The 15,593-nt window shown below is 44.9% G+C and overlaps 1 protein-coding gene across 4 annotated transcripts in view; it reads right to left on the bottom strand.

The window, feature by feature from the left end:
* The window catches only part of PCYT1B (phosphate cytidylyltransferase 1B, choline), a 123,669-nt gene that overhangs the window by 81,288 nt on the left and 26,788 nt on the right, over nucleotides 1–15,593 (bottom strand). For 3 of the 4 annotated variants that reach the window (XM_060086799.1, XM_060086801.1, XM_060086802.1), the window contains exon 2: nucleotides 8,693–8,792. In XM_060086799.1, the coding sequence (XP_059942782.1) occupies nucleotides 8,693–8,792 (100 nt within the window). Of the gene's footprint in view, nucleotides 1–8,692; nucleotides 8,793–9,273; nucleotides 9,443–15,593 lie in introns of those variants that run through there. The other variant, XM_060086800.1, reaches the window with a different exon arrangement.

Raw genomic sequence — 15,593 nt, 5'->3', positions numbered from 1 at the left:
GCAAAAGAGGTGGCACAAAATTTAACCTTTTAAAATCTAATAGTTACCTATCTCACAAAGTTTACATAGTTTTATATAAACTTAATTATTTCCTTCTACTTATAGCCAGTGATGCTCTTTTCAATAAATGATGACTGATGTTTGCTTTTTTTTTTTTTTTTTTTTTTTTTTTTGTGGTACGCGGGCCTCTCACAGTTGTGGCCTGGCCTCTCCCGTTGCAGAGCACAGGCTCCGGACACGCAGGCTCAGCGGCCATGGCTCACAGGCCGCTCTGCGGCATGTGGGATCTTCCCGGACCGGGGCATGAACCCGTGTTCCCTGCAACAGCAGGTGGACTCTCAACCACTGCGCCACCAGGGAAGCCCTGATGTTTGCTTTTTAAAATACATTAAATTTAAGTTAAAAAAGAAAGAGTACATTTTTTTAAATTAAGTAAATTACTGTACAGGTGGCACAGAAATAAGGCAAAATTCATTCAGGTGGCTCTTGAGAAATGAATTTGGAAAACTACACATATCACTGTGTGAACAGAATAATACAAATTCCCTTTTTGTCAAGGAAAATAGGAAATCAGAACTGAGTTTCCCTTTAAGAAAAAGTGTCAGCTTTAATGAAAAGGAACCTATGAAGCAATCACTTGGGTTTTTCCTTTATCTCCAGGCAAATTACTGATTTTCTCTGTCTCAGGATACATACTAAACCTTAGAGGGTCATACCTCCACAGTTAGACTATTTGACCTAAGATCAAAGGTGCCAGTTCCATGCAACAACAACAAAAAACAAACAACCCAACTGAAAAATGGGCAGAAGACCTAAATAGACATTTCTCCAAAGAAAACATACAAATGGCCAAAAAGTACATGAAAAGATGCTCAACATCACTAATTATCAGAGAAATGCAGATCAAAACTACAATGAGGTATCACCTCACACACTCAGAATGGCCATCATTAAAAAGTCTACAAATAAATACTGGAGAGGGTGCAGAGAAAAGGGAACCCTCCTACACTGCTGGTAGGAATGTAAATTGGTGCAGCCACTATGGAAAACAGTATGGAGTTTCCTCAAAAAACTAAAAATAGAGTTGCCATATGATCCTGCAATCCCACTCCTGGCCATATACCCAGACAAAACTCTAATTCAAAAAGATACATGCAGGGCTTCCCTGGTGGCGCAGTGGTTGAGAGTCCACCTGCCAATGCAGGGGACACGGGTTTGTGCCCCGGTTCGGAAAGATCCCACATGACGCGGAGCGGCTGGGCCCGTGAGCCATGGCCGCTGAGCCTGCGTGTCCGGAGCCTGTGCTCCGCAGCGGGAGAGGCCACAACAGTGAGAGGCCCACGTACCGCAAAAAATAAATAAATAAATAAAACGATACATGCACCCCTATGTTCATAGCAGCACCATTTACTACAGCCAAGACATGGAAGCAACCTAAACGTCCATCAGATGAATGGATAAAGAAGATGTGGTACATATATCCAATGGAATATTACTCAGCCATCAAAAAGAATGAAATAATGCCATTTGCAGCAACATGGATGGACCTAGAGATTATCACACTAAGCGAAGTAAGTCAGACAGAGAAAGACAAATACCGTGCACATGGAATCTAAAATACAATACAAATCAACACATCTACGAAACAGAAACAGACTCACAGATATAGGGAACAGACTTGTGGTTGCCAAGGGGGAGGAGGGGTAGGGAAGGGAAGGAATGGGGGTTTGGGATTAGCAGAGGCAAACTATTATATATAGGATGGATAAACAACAAGGTCCTACTGTATAGCACAGGGAACTATATTCAGTATCCTATGACAAACCATAATGGAAAAGAATATGAAAATATATATATATGTATAACTGAGTCACTTTGCTGTACAAAAGAAATTAACACAACCTTGTAAATCAACTATACTTCAATAAAAAAAATTTTTTTTTAAAGGTGACAGTTCCGGGACTTCTCTGGTGGCGCAGTGGTTAAGCAATCGCATTGCCAGTGCAGGGGACACGGGTTCGAGCCCTGGTCCGGGAAGACCCCACATGCCGCGGAGCAACTAAGCCCGTGCACCACAACTACCAAGCCTGCGCTCTAGAGCCCGCGAGCCACCACTACTGAGCCCATGTGCCACAACTACCGAAGCCCACACGCCTAGAGCCCGTGCTCCGCAACAAGAGAAGCCACTGCAGTGACAAGCCCGTGCACAGCAACGAAGAGTAGCCCCCGCTCACCGCAACTAGAGAAAGCCCACACGCAGCAACGAAGACCCAACACAGCCAAAAATAAATAAATTAATTAACTTAAAAAAAAAGGTGCCAGTTCCAATTGCTCTACTGTGCTCCTTCTCTTGAGGTTCATCACCCTTTGACCTCACAGATGAGGTCCAGGAGCTAAAAGCTATGAGCTGCCTCTTTTAGAATTTATACAGCAGATTCTGTTTGGGCAGACCTAAGACCGAGAAACATAATGTAGGCAATTGTATGAAGTCATAAAATGGGCTGGAGAAGGAGTTAGTGAAAGACTTCAGTTGCAACTATAATCTTGAAGCTCATGATGAGCCCCCAATACAGGTCTCTTTTGTCTTTTTGAAGGGATGCTCAAGACGGCGCCACAGAAAGGTAATTGCTTACTAGTCTTGAAAACTACCAAACATTTCAAAAAAGTAGTGATGTTTTTCTTGTTTTCTTAAATAATAGTCAAACAGGAAGATATTTTTAAAACTCTGTGAGCTTCTCTAGTAACAGTACAATGCTCCAACAATTATATTTAGATAATCTCCATGACACTCCCTCCAACGACTACCAACAGTTACTTTTTTTCAACATCTTTATTGGAGTATAATTGCTCTACAATGGTGCATTAGCTTCTGCTGCATAACAAAGTGAATCAGCCATACGTATACACATATCCCCTCCCTCTTGCATCTCCCTCCCTCCCTCCCCACCCCCCCCTAGGTGGTCACAAAGCACAGAGCTGATCTCCCTGTGCTATGTGGCTGCTTCCCACCAGCCATCCATTCTACATTTGGTAGTGTATGTATGTCCGTGCCACTCTCTCACCTTGTCCCAGCCCACCACTCCCCCCCGCTTTTCCTCAAGTCCATTCTCCAAAGAAGATATACAGATTGCCAACAAACACATGAAAGGATGCTCAACGCCACAAATCATTGAGAAATGCAAATCAAAACTACAATGAGGTATCACCTCACACCAGTCACAATGGCCATCATCAAGAAATCTACAAACAATAAATGCTGGAGAGGGTGTGGAGAAAAGGGAACACTCTTGCACTGCTGGTGGGAATGTAAATTGATACAGCCACTATGGAGAACAGTATGGAGGTTCCTTAAAAAACTACAAATTATCGGGCCTCCCTGGTGGCGCAGTGGTTGAGAGTCCGCCTGCCGATGCAGGGGATACGGGTTCGTGCCCCGGTCTGGGAGGATCCCATATGCCGCGGAGCGGCTGGGCCCGTGAGCCATGGCCGCTGGGCCTGCGCATCCGGAGCCTGTGCTCCGCAACGGGAGAGGCCACAACAGTGAGAGGCCCGCATACCGCAAAAAGAAAAAAAAAAAAAAAAAAAAAAACTACAAATTATCATATGACCCAGCAATCCCACTACTGGGCATATACCCTGAGAAAACCATAATTCAAAAAGAGACATGTACCAAAATGTTCATTGCAGCACTATTTACAATAGCCAACAGTTACTCTTAAGCAGTGGTTCTTGCAGTGTGGTCCCAGGACAGGCAGCATCAGCATCACCTGGGAACTTGTTAGACATACAAATGCTTGAGCCCCACCCAGACCTACTGAATCGGAAACTCTGGGGGTGGAGGCCAGCACTCAGTTTTAGCAAGGCCTCCAGGGGCTTCTAAGCAAGTTAAAGTTGGAGGACCACTGCTGTAATAAAACAGAGATTATCAGAGTGTGGTCTAAGACGAATATGTGCCTTGTAAGTAATCAAAGAACCAACTTCTTGTCACATTTTAACACTGATGTTAGAAGTTCTAAATAAAGGAATTTCTAACAGAAGTTCCCTCGGCCAGATGCCCACCAACATCCCAAATTCTCCTGGATAACTTCCCAGTGTCATCATCTGAGATAAGAGGGGAGAATTTCTGAGAAGAGTAGTTCACCTTTCCTCCATCTCATCTCTCCTGTGGTGACCTGTGCTCCCCAGAGCCCACCACACAGGTATTTCAATATGCACCACCATCTTATTCTAGCTAGATTCTCGGGCTTTAAACCGCGTGGTGGTTAGACAGCCTACAGGTGCCCGATCCCACACAAGCAGGCTGCATCAGGTCAAACTCTCTCTGATTCTATCTCCAAATGATGAGCTCCTTCTGTTGTCCCGAACTTGCATTCATTCATTCGTTCATTCATTCATTCACTCACAAAGTATTTACTGAGCATACAGTGCTTCTCTAGGTGCTGGTGAAACAGCAGTGGGCATGCAGACAGCCCCGCCACTACAGAAGATCACAGCTTCCATCTGTCTTGTTCACACACCTGCCACCCTCCGGTTCGAAGTCTGAGCATGTTCTCATTGAGCTCCATGGGCTGCTGTGGCACGTGCTCCACAGGACAATCCGTTGTAGTGGACAAAGCAGCGGTATGAGGTGAAAAGGACTTGAGATCGAATCCCAGCTCTACCCAGTCAGCTAGGACATTTGACAAATACTTTTCAGTTCTCCAAGTCCCATTTGCCTTGTCGGCAAATACCCACCTCACTCAGTTTTTGCAAAGACTAAATAGAGTACATACAGGGCATAGCGCCCAGCAGATGGAGAGTGAGTTCAAATCCCCTTTCCTTTCCCTTAGAAAAGTAGGATCCTTTTCTGTTCAGGTCTAAAGCTCATCCTTTAACTTGAGGTCAAATGTGCTCTCTTCATAACCACCTGGACTTTCATTGCATCTTTTAGATTTATTGCTGGGTCACCGTTTCTCAGGGTATGATCTGTAGACCACCAACGTCAGAATCACCTGGGCTATTTGTTAAAAATGTAGATGCCTGGGCCCCATCCCAGATTTAGGGGTGGGGGAGAGCGAGCAAAACATCTGCTTCTTACAAACTTACCAGGTGATTCTTTGCTGGTTTGGCTGCTCTCAACTACCTCCTCAAGCCTCTTCTTGCCTTCCTCACAAGAGGTCTCTACAAAGCTTACTAACTCTGCCTGTTCTGCTCCTCTCTTCACTCCCTCCAAGCTATTCTTAAAGGGGAAGCAGAGTGTCACGGCCAACAGATCAAGCTCGAGCACATACAGGTTTGAGATCAAATCCCAGCTTTACCACTTAGCAATAGTTCTGAAAGCGTGGTCCCCCAGCAGCAGCCTCACTTGGGAACTTCTTAGAGACGCAAATTCTTGGGCCTCACCCCAGTTGGACTGTATCAGGGGGCAAGGCCCAGCCACCTGTGTTTTAACAAGCCCTCTTGGTTATTCTGAGGCAGATTCAAATGTGAGAACCACGGCCATTTACTAGCTAAATGATCTTCTGCAGATTCGCAGCTTCTCTAAAGCCTTCATTTCTTCATCTGCGAAATACTAAAAGTACCAACCACGTAGAGCTGTGACAGTGAAATGACAATACAGATAAAGAACTTAGTACATAGAAAGCACTTAATAAATACCTGCTGTTATTATTAAGCAAACTGTCCTTTGTCCCATGGACTCTATTACATTTGGGATGTTTCGTTTTTTGCAATGGTGAGTAGAAACCATCAAATTATGCCATCTTAAATGGCTCAAGGCTTACCTGCTGGACTAGTCTTATTTTTCACTCCATCCCAATCGACCAGAACGCCACTCATTTATTCCCTATCTCTGTGCCCTCACTGTTCCTGTCCCACTTGCCCAGAATACCCTTCCATTTTCTGCCCACAAAGTATAAATCTTACTTCTCCCAAAAGGATCAGCTCAGGTCTGGGACCAGGTCTTGCCTGACTGCTCAAAGCCAAATGAATCTGCCCTTCTTAAAACTGTCAGTTATCATCTGTGCTGCAGGATTTAACCCCTAAGCACATGCATGCATGCTACTGGTGGGTGTTTATCTCCTATCTAGCTGTCTTGTCTCTTTAATTATAGTGAAAGCTCTTGGGAAACAGAGATGGTACCTTACAGTTCTTTTTAAATCTCTTCACTCACCATCTCTGGTATAGGTTAAAGGACTGAACGAATAAATTCCTCGAGCAGAGCCCAGGCACTTTAATTTAAGGCACACTTGGAGAAACTGTTTTAAAACACAGACTTCAGACTATACTACAAAGCTACAGTAATCAAGACAGTATGGTACTGGCACAAAATCAGAAATATAGATCAATGGAACAGATAGAAAGCACAGAGATAAACCCACGCACACATGGTCACCTTATCTTTGATAAAGGAGATAAGAGTATACAATGGAGAAAAGACAGCCTCTTCAATAAGTGGTGCTGGGAAAACTAGACAGCTAAATGTAAAAGAATGAAATTAGAACACTCCTTAACACCATACACAAAAATAAACTCAGGGCTTCCCTGGTGGCGCAGTGGTTGAGAGGCCACCTGCCGATGCAGGGGACACGGGTTTGTGCCCTGGTCTGGGAAGATCCCACATGCCATGGAGCAGCTGGGCCCGTGAGCCATGGCCGCTGAGCCTATGCGTCCGGAGCCTGTGCTCCGCAACAGGAGAGGCCACAACAGTGAGAGGCCTGCGTACCGCAAAAACAAAACAAAACAAAACAAAAACTCAAATGGATTAAAGACCTAAATGTAAGGCCAGACACTATAAGACTCTTAGAGGAAAACATAGGCAGAACACTCTATGACATAAATCACAGCAAGATCCTTTTTGACCCACCTCCTAGAGAAATGGAAATAAAGACAAAAATAAACACATGGGACCTAATGAAACTTAAAAGCTTTTGCACAGCAAAGGAAACCATAAACAAGACCAAAAGACAACCCTCAGAATGGGAGAAAATAGTTGCAAATGAAGCAACTGACAAAGGATTAATCTCCAAAATATACAAGCAGCTCATGTAGCTCAATATCTAAAAAACAAACCACCCAATCCAAAAATGGGCAGAAGACCTAAACAGATATTTCTCCAAAGAAGATATACAGATGGCCAACAAACACATGAAAAGATGCTCAGCATCACTAATCATTAGAGAAATGCAAATCAAAACTACAACGAGGTATCACCTCACACCAGTCAGAATGGCCATCATCAAAAAATCTACAAACAGGGGCTTCCCTGGTGGCGCAGTGGTTGAGAGCCCGCCTGCTGATGCAGGGGACACGGGTTCGTGCCCCGGTCCGGGAGGATCCCGCGTGCCGCGGAGCGGCTGGGCCCGTGAGCCATGGCCACCGGGCCTGCATGTCCGGAGCCTGTGCTCCGCAATGGAAGAGGCCACAACAGTGAGAGGCCCGTGTACCACAAAAAAAAAAAAAAAAAAAAAATCTACAAACAACAAATGCTGGAGAGGGTGTGGAGAAAAGGGAACTCTCTTGCACTGTTGGTGGGAATGTAAATTGATACATCCAGTATGGAGAACAGTATGGAGGTTCTTTAAAAAAACTAAAAATAGAACGACCATATGACCCAGCAATCCCACTACTGGGCATATACCCTGAGAAAACCATAATTCAAAAAGAGTCACATACCACAATGTTCATTGCAGCACTATTTACAGTAGCCAGCACATGGAAGCAACCGAAGTGTCCACTGACAGATGAATGGATAAAGAAGATGTGGTACATATATACAATGGAATATTACTCAGCCTTAAGAAGAAATGAAATTGAGTTATTTGTAGTGAGGTGGGTGGACCTAGAGTCTGTCGTATGGAGTGAAGTAAGTCAGTAAGAGAAAAACAAATACTGTATGCTAACACACATACATGGAATGTAAAAAAAAAAATAGTTCTGATGAACCTAGGGGGAGGACAGGAATAAAGACACAGACGTTAGAGAATGGACTTGAGGACACGGGGAGGGGGAAGGGTAAACTGGGACAAAGTAAGAGAGTAGCACTGACATATATACACTACCAAATGTAAAATAGATAGCTAGTGGGAAGCAGCTGCATAGCAAAGGGAGATCAGCTCAGTGCTTTGCGACCACCTAGAGGGGTGGGAGAGGGAGGGTGGGAGGGAGACACAAGAGGGAGAGGATATGGGCATATATGTATGCATAGAGCGGACTCACTTTGTTATACAGCAGAAACTAACACAACACTGTAAAGCAATTATACTCCAATAAAGATGTTTAAAAAAACACAGATTTTTAAGAATGATAATAATTACAGTAGCATAGGTTTGTCTACTACTTCACAGCTTTAAAAAAAATGCTATGGTATTTTTAACGCAATCTAGTTGTCACAAAAACCTTGTGAAGCAGGTACCATTGGCCTTGTTTGCACATGAGGAAACAGATTCAGATTGTTCTCATGACTCGCCCAAGGCAGTAGAATGACTAAATGGCAGCGCTTGGGCTCCAACTCCCGTATCCCGCGGCAGCTTTCCCTTGGCTACTTTGCTTGGTCTAGTTTATCAACGTCGGCGTTTACCCTTCTGGCACTGTGCTGCCATCTCTAAATTCGTCTCTCCAATTCAAAGCCAGTGCTGCTCAAATAATGATGGCCTTTCTGCCACTTGAGAAGTCAGGACAGGGCCCGTCTGGAGAACAAGAAGTATAGCCTCACCTGGTGTTCCTAAGCGGGCCTGAGCAATGGTCAGTTTCTCATGTGGTGCTTGGCACTGGCAGCTGGTTTCATCTGCAAATGGGGCAGGTGCAGTCAGGGTCTAGAAGGGAAAAAGAGAAAGGGGAGATAGTCTGACAAACTTTCCTTTGGCACTAACTTCCCCTGAAGTTTTATTTCCGTTGGCTACGCGCGTGTGATTAAGTAGAAGATATCTGCTGAGTCTTTTGGAGAAATATTGTACTGTTAGAAATAAAAACGGACGCTGTCACAGAAACCTTTTTTTTTTTTGAATGATGCTTCAGAAATAAGAGCTCTTCAGTGTGTACTATCCGCCAGGTACCAGATGTGGTGCTCTGGACACGTTCTCTCTCCCAGGTCCCACGATGGCTAGCTACTGCTCTCCTCCTATAGGCATTCTATCCTTCTACGGTGCAGGATAATACCATCTCTATATCACAGAAAAGGAAACTGAGGCTTAGCAGGATTAAGAAATATGCTAAGTCATGCCCCTGGAAAGTCACAATGCTCAGCTTTGAGCATTTCACCAACAACGAGGGCAGACTTCAAACATTCAGACTTACCCACACCCGGGGGTACTCGGCTGGAAGGAATGCCATAGTCAGGAGTGTGGCAGACATCTGTATTTCACACACAGCGGCCTGGCCAATCACAAACTCTGACGTCTCTTTAGCGCAAAGGCCAAAGCCGTTATCTGTGCCCGGTGGGGGGTGCGGGGGAGTGCCTAAAAGCACAGCATTTCTGGCGGGCTGCAGATAACTGCTCCTCTGGTAGCTCCCACAGCCACCAACGGCTGGAGGCCCCGCCCCAGGCAGCTTGCGCTGGGGCTCTGGGGAGTGCTGTCAGGGAGATGTAGTCACTTGGAAGCTTGCCCAGGAAGTGGCCCTGCATTTTTGAGTCAGCCTCTTAAAATGAAAACCTCACTCTCTCTAGACAGAGGAAGACAAAGCAAGCAGTATTTTTGTAAACAGGGCAAATGCAATCCCGAGTCTATTTGTAGTCTTTGAACCATGTCCTTACCGTGGTCATCGCTACATCATCTTTAATATTTTTAAAGCTGAAGGTGACGAGTCACTGTGAACATACTGTTTTAGACATACTCGTATTGCTGCATGAATTATTTCTTAGAGATAGACACAGGTGTTCCTTAACTTGGGAAGACTCGACTGAAGAAAGATCCACATATGTGACGGGGGGCTGTGGCCCACTTCTGCCATTCATTTACTCATTGACTCATTCACTCATTCAAATATATGACAAGCACTATCTTAGAACTAGGGATAGAAGCACGGATAAGACCAGTCCCTATCCTGGAGTAGCCCCCATTCTCCTCTGCCCTGTGCCCACCCTCTCCCCACTGTAGCATCTTCCACCCTGGGAGCTGGAGTCCTGCCCCAGAGCTCTTTGGAGACCTCCCAGTTGCCTGAGACTTTCTTAAGCCCCGCCCTCCCATTCGGGACTCTGAAAGCAAACCAAGACTTGAGACATGGATTCTGGAAATTTGAGTCTGTTATTGGTTCTCTTTGACATACTGTAAGGTGACCTCGTGGGTCGTGATGGGCTAGAGCAGTGTTTGTGATGTAGCAAAGGGGTGCAGGGGCAGTCAGAAGAGCAGAGGCTCTGTAGCCACAAAATGGGGGTTCAAATTCTCTTTCCAGCACTTAAAGACTGTGTTTTCTAATTTGGCTCTCCTAGTTGAAAGGAACTGATACTAGGGACTTCCCTGGCGGTCCAGGGGTTAAGACTCCACCCTTCCAATGCAGGGGGCGCGGATTCAATCCCTGGTTGGGGAACTAAGATCCCACATGCTGTGTGGCATGGCCAAAAAATAAAAATAAAATAAAATAAGTAGAAGGTAGAAGAAAGAAATTTAAAAATAAATAATTTTTTTTAAAAAAGAAAGGAACTGATACTAAACGTAGCTCAAGGGATGAAGGATTATTTTATGGCTACCCTGGCACAGAAACTGTGGGGATAAAAGGAGGAAAGGGGCAGCGGATTAGCCCCAGAGCGCTCTGCATCAACCTGGCTGCTCCCGCTCTGATTACTCTATGTCCCTCTACTGCGTTAAAGTCTCTGCCTTCTCCTCCCCGATAAACTTCGGCTTGAATATGGCCCATTACAGCTTCCTCAGCCTCCCTTCCCAAGCTTCATTCATTCCTACCAACTTTCTGCTTCTTTCCATGTTTCCCAATTCAAATTCCTAAAGGAAGATCAGATTGGCCAAGCTCATCTTTTCAAACCAGGCCACAACCAGGATTGGCTGGCACTGAGTCAGGTGCCACCTGGGGCCCACCGGCTGTAGCTGGTGAAGGGAGGAGGAGTGGCATGGAAGGTCATGGGTGGCCTGTCACTGCCTCTTTAGCAGGGGCTGCCTTTGGGGCAAGAAATGTATCTGACTTTGTGTGTTCTTGAAAGGAAGCTCCTCAACTTAGGTGAAACTCAGTTTTATCTGTAAAATCGGTACCTATCTTGTAGGGTTGTTGGGAAAAATAGGGATCATGTATGTAAAGTAGCCGGTACTCAATGACTTGGAGCAATTTTTAGTGCTTCTATTAGCGTTCATTATTATATGTCATAATATATAGTACTATCTATTATGATAATTACATCTATTGTGTAGTTCCCCATTGAAACAAGCAAACTGACTCTTGATTGAACTTTTAGGACACAACCCAAATAGGTAAATGAATTGGCAGATGGGGTGACCTTATATTAATGACTGATTAACCTTTAATCTATGTGGACAGCGACTCTTTTTCACATGATCTGAAATAAATTACTAACTGGAGATCTTTTATGTGCTAGTCACAAACTTTATTAAAGATATAAGGTGTTGCCATTTTCCAAGAAAGCTGTATTCTAGAGGGTGTGAAATCTGGTAATTAAAGTTGTAAAGCAACAGTAGTTACTCAAAGGTGAAAAAAGGTTTATATGCACTGTGCATTTTGTTCTTAATTATTGTGGCCTAGAAGTAGGAAAATGGGAGAAGCAAAGATGTGGAAAGCAGAGAGTATTCCTAAGTGTCCTTGTGAGTCTGTATCATTAACAGCAGTTGACATGGAGAAGGGGTATTTCTTGTTATGTACAAGGCACTGTGCTTAGAATGGGGAGAATGTAAAAATAAATGAGTCACAGCCTTCCAAATGAGGCAGAATACTTCCTGAGCTGAGATTCAAGCTCTGCATTCAGGAAGACTTTGGTTAAGGCCCAGCTACCATCAACCAGCCCTGTGATCAGAGACAGTATTTTTTCAGCCTAAACATCCCAGTACTCCTCCTCCTCTGAGCCAGAGCAAATCATTTGATTTAGAAGGAATTCTATGCTACCAAGTTGTCTCCTCCACCTACAAAGGGCAGACCAACCTCAGGGCAATGGGATTAAGAGAGCCAGAGGCTCCAGAGAGGGACAGGGACTGGTCCAACCTGGCCTCCAGGCTCTATACCAGCCTGCAGGGGACCCAGGCCCTCATCTATTCCTCACCATTTGCCAGAGCTGGAATGGTTGCAGGGATCCTCTCATCTAGACCCTACATAAGACATAAAACTAAGGCCCAATAACATAACGTAAAAATCTTTAAGTGCGTACTTAGCGCCACGTATCCGTCTATATGCTATCAAATGTATTAGCTCATTTAATTTATACCACAACTCTGCGAGGCAGGTACTGCCTCCACTGAACTGTAAAGGACCTGTCTTCAATAGTGACACCAAGTGGCAGCAAGAAGCAACAGCAGTGGTAGATCCCTCAGACTCAGCTACCTTTTTGGCTTCCTTTGAACTGAGGACACGCTAGGATTCCTAGACAATTAGGATAAAGGGGCCTCAAAAAGCAGATACTGCACTTCCTGCTAGTTAGAAAAGTGAGGGGGGCAAACAATTAATTGAAAAAACAAAAGCATGGGACCATATTTTTACTCAGACTTAGTGAAGTAGGTCAGATGACTTACATATAAACAAGCCTCAACTTAGACTCCAGATCACCAGATCACATAGTCGAGTGTTTACCAGCACATGCTATGTGTTTCATATGATGCTAGATGTTTGTAGGGTGGATAAATGGGGGAAGGAAATAAGAAAGGGAAAAACAGAATTGGCTCTGGGGCAGCAATCCTCAAAGGAAAAGGTGGCCTGTTTAGAATGGGAGGAGGTATTAGTTTAAAAAGGCATATTCAATTTTTAGTAATTTTATATATGGGGAAAAAACTCTACCCTTTTCAACCTACAAGTCATAGAAATTAAGCCTCTTGACTGGTAGAGACCATCAAAGGATAGATTATGCCCCCCAAGGAAGCCATATTCCAAATTTGGGGATAAGAGGCCCATGAAATTTTTATGTTTACTAGAAGAGAGTGAGGATTTTAAAGGGTTAAGAAGCCCTGGCCGGGACTTCCCTGGTGGTCCAGTGGTTAAGACTCCACGCTCCCAGTGCAGGAGGCACAGGTTCGATCCCTAATTGGGGAACTAAGATCCCACATGCTACAGGGCACAGCCAAAAAAAAGCCCTGGCCCAGAGCCCTGAACCTCACATGTACAAAGCCCTTGCCAGGCCACAGACTTGGGGCTGGACTGCAACAAAACTTCTTTCTACCTAATTTAAGATTTCACAACTCCCAGTCATTGCATGTGAACATGTTGCCTATTTGTCACGCAAGTTCTGGTTATGTAAATGACATGGTAGTACCATACCAAAGCCATATACCCATTGAGCTTTTAAAGGGGGAAGATTAGATACTGGGCATTTCATTTGCAGAATATGTTCAACTGGACATTGTCAAAAATTTACTTAAAACAAAAGGTATTAGGCACTATATAAAATATACAATACAAACATGACTTGAGTGCAAAAATGGTCGGCAGAACCTCTACTTAGGCAATAGGCATCCCTGACTGACGACTGCATCAATCAGACAGCAAGCTAATCAACCAATCAGAACTTAGCATAGTACTGCTGATGGTGACAGGCCAACTGCAGAGTTGCTTGTTTTAGCTAAGTTATTTATTTATTTATGGCTGAGTTGGGCCTTTGTTGCTGCACATGGGCTTTCTCTAGTTGTGGCACACGGGCTTCGCATCGTGGTGGCTTCTCTTGTTGCAGAGCATGGGCTCTAGGAATGCGGGCTTCAGTAGTTACAGCATATGGGCTCAGTAGTTGTGGCACACGGGCTTAGTTGCTCCATGGCATGTAGGATCCTCCCGGACCAGGCTCTAACCCATGTCCCCTGCATTGACAGGAGGATTCTTAACCACTGCACCACCAGCAAAGCCCCAAAGCTAAGCTCTTTTTAACTACAGTGAGGCTCTCCAGTCAGACAGGCCTGAGTTCAAATCCTACTTCCATAAATCAATGGCCATTTGATTTTTTTAAATAATTTTTTAAATATTTACTTATTTATTTTTGGCTGCGTTGGGCCTTCGTTGCTGCGTGCAGGCTTTCTCTAGTTGCAGCGAGTGGGGGCTACTCTTCGTTGCAGTGCGCAGCCTTCTCATTGCGGTGGTTTGTCTTGTTGCAGAGCACAGGCTCTAGGCGCGCAGGCTCAGTAGTTGCGGCACATGGGCTTAGTTGCTCCGTGGCATGTGGGATCTTCCCGGACCAGGGCTGGAACCCATGTCCCCTGCATTGGCAGGCGGATTCTTAACTACTGTGCCACCAGGGAAGCTCCAGCCATTTAATTTTCTAAATTTGAGTTTTAGAAAACTGCTGGTTCTTAACCTCTCTAACCTTCAGTATCCTCATCTATGAAAGGACGATAATAAAATGATCTATCTCATGAAGCTGCTGTGAGGAGTAAATGAAATGACATATGTGTGATTAATATCTTCCTTCTGCCTCTCCAGAATCTACTTTTTCCTCCCCTTCTCTACTCCTCTCTGTATGGCTTTCTGTATGGACTGCACCAATGAGTTCCCTTGCCTTCCCGCTTCCAGTTGGGTTGGGTCCATGGGAAGCATGCAAAACGCTCGAGGGTAGGACAAGAATGAGCTCAGGATACTCATCTCCCTGGCATCCTCCCTGATAGGAAGCCACAGCTCCACGAAGTTCTGGTAACCACATTCTCCCCCCGCCCCTTCATGCCTAGGGGTGGCAACCCCCAAGTGTCCCTAGGCCTCAGGTACCATACTATGCCTTGAGGTTTCCTTAAACTCTGCCCATGCCTTTGTAAATGGTCCCTTTGTTAACCTCTCTTCAAATTTCCCCTTTAGAGAAAGCCGTCTATGTCTCGACAAGGACTTGACTGATACACTACCTATAATAGTCTGATGCCAGGCTCAATAAATTTAGCTAGCAAATGGTGATGAGGCATGTTAGAAGCACAGAAATCAACTGAAAAGTGAATTACCCATGGTTAATGAAGCCACAGGGCTTCCCTGGTGGCGCAGTGGTTGAGAGTCTGCCTGCCGATGCAGGGGATGCAGGTTCGTGTCCTGGTCTGGGAAGATCCCACATGCCGCGGAGCGGCTGGGCCCATGAGCCATGGCCACTGAGCCTGCGCGTCCGGAGCCTGTGCTCTGCAGTGGGAGAGGCCACAGCAGTGAGAGGCCCGTGTACCGCCAAAAACAAAAAAAAAAAAAAAAAAAATACAGTGTTGAAAAAAAAAGCCATAACTGTCTCAAGAATGTCTTCCAGTTGGAAAGACTTTTACGACAGAACATTTTAGTCAGGATATGCAAGAGACAAGAGCAGGACTTTGGAAAGAATCTACTTCTCCCATGGAGGACTTTTGCTTCAGGACGGGTCAGCTTTAGAACTGCAAAATCAGAAACACAAAAAGATGGCACAAGACTCTTCCCTCAGTCTCATGCTGTCAGGTCTGTATTTACCTGTCACTGAATATATTTTTTTAAGGCCTGATTTTATTTGGCATCAGAATATTAGTCTTTCG

This window comes from Mesoplodon densirostris, chromosome X (genome assembly GCF_025265405.1).
Source record: "Mesoplodon densirostris isolate mMesDen1 chromosome X, mMesDen1 primary haplotype, whole genome shotgun sequence".
NCBI classification, from domain to species: Eukaryota; Metazoa; Chordata; class Mammalia; order Artiodactyla; family Ziphiidae; genus Mesoplodon; species Mesoplodon densirostris.
The sequence above is the reverse complement of the archived record's forward strand: the minus strand, read 5'-3'. Positions and strand labels throughout refer to the sequence as shown.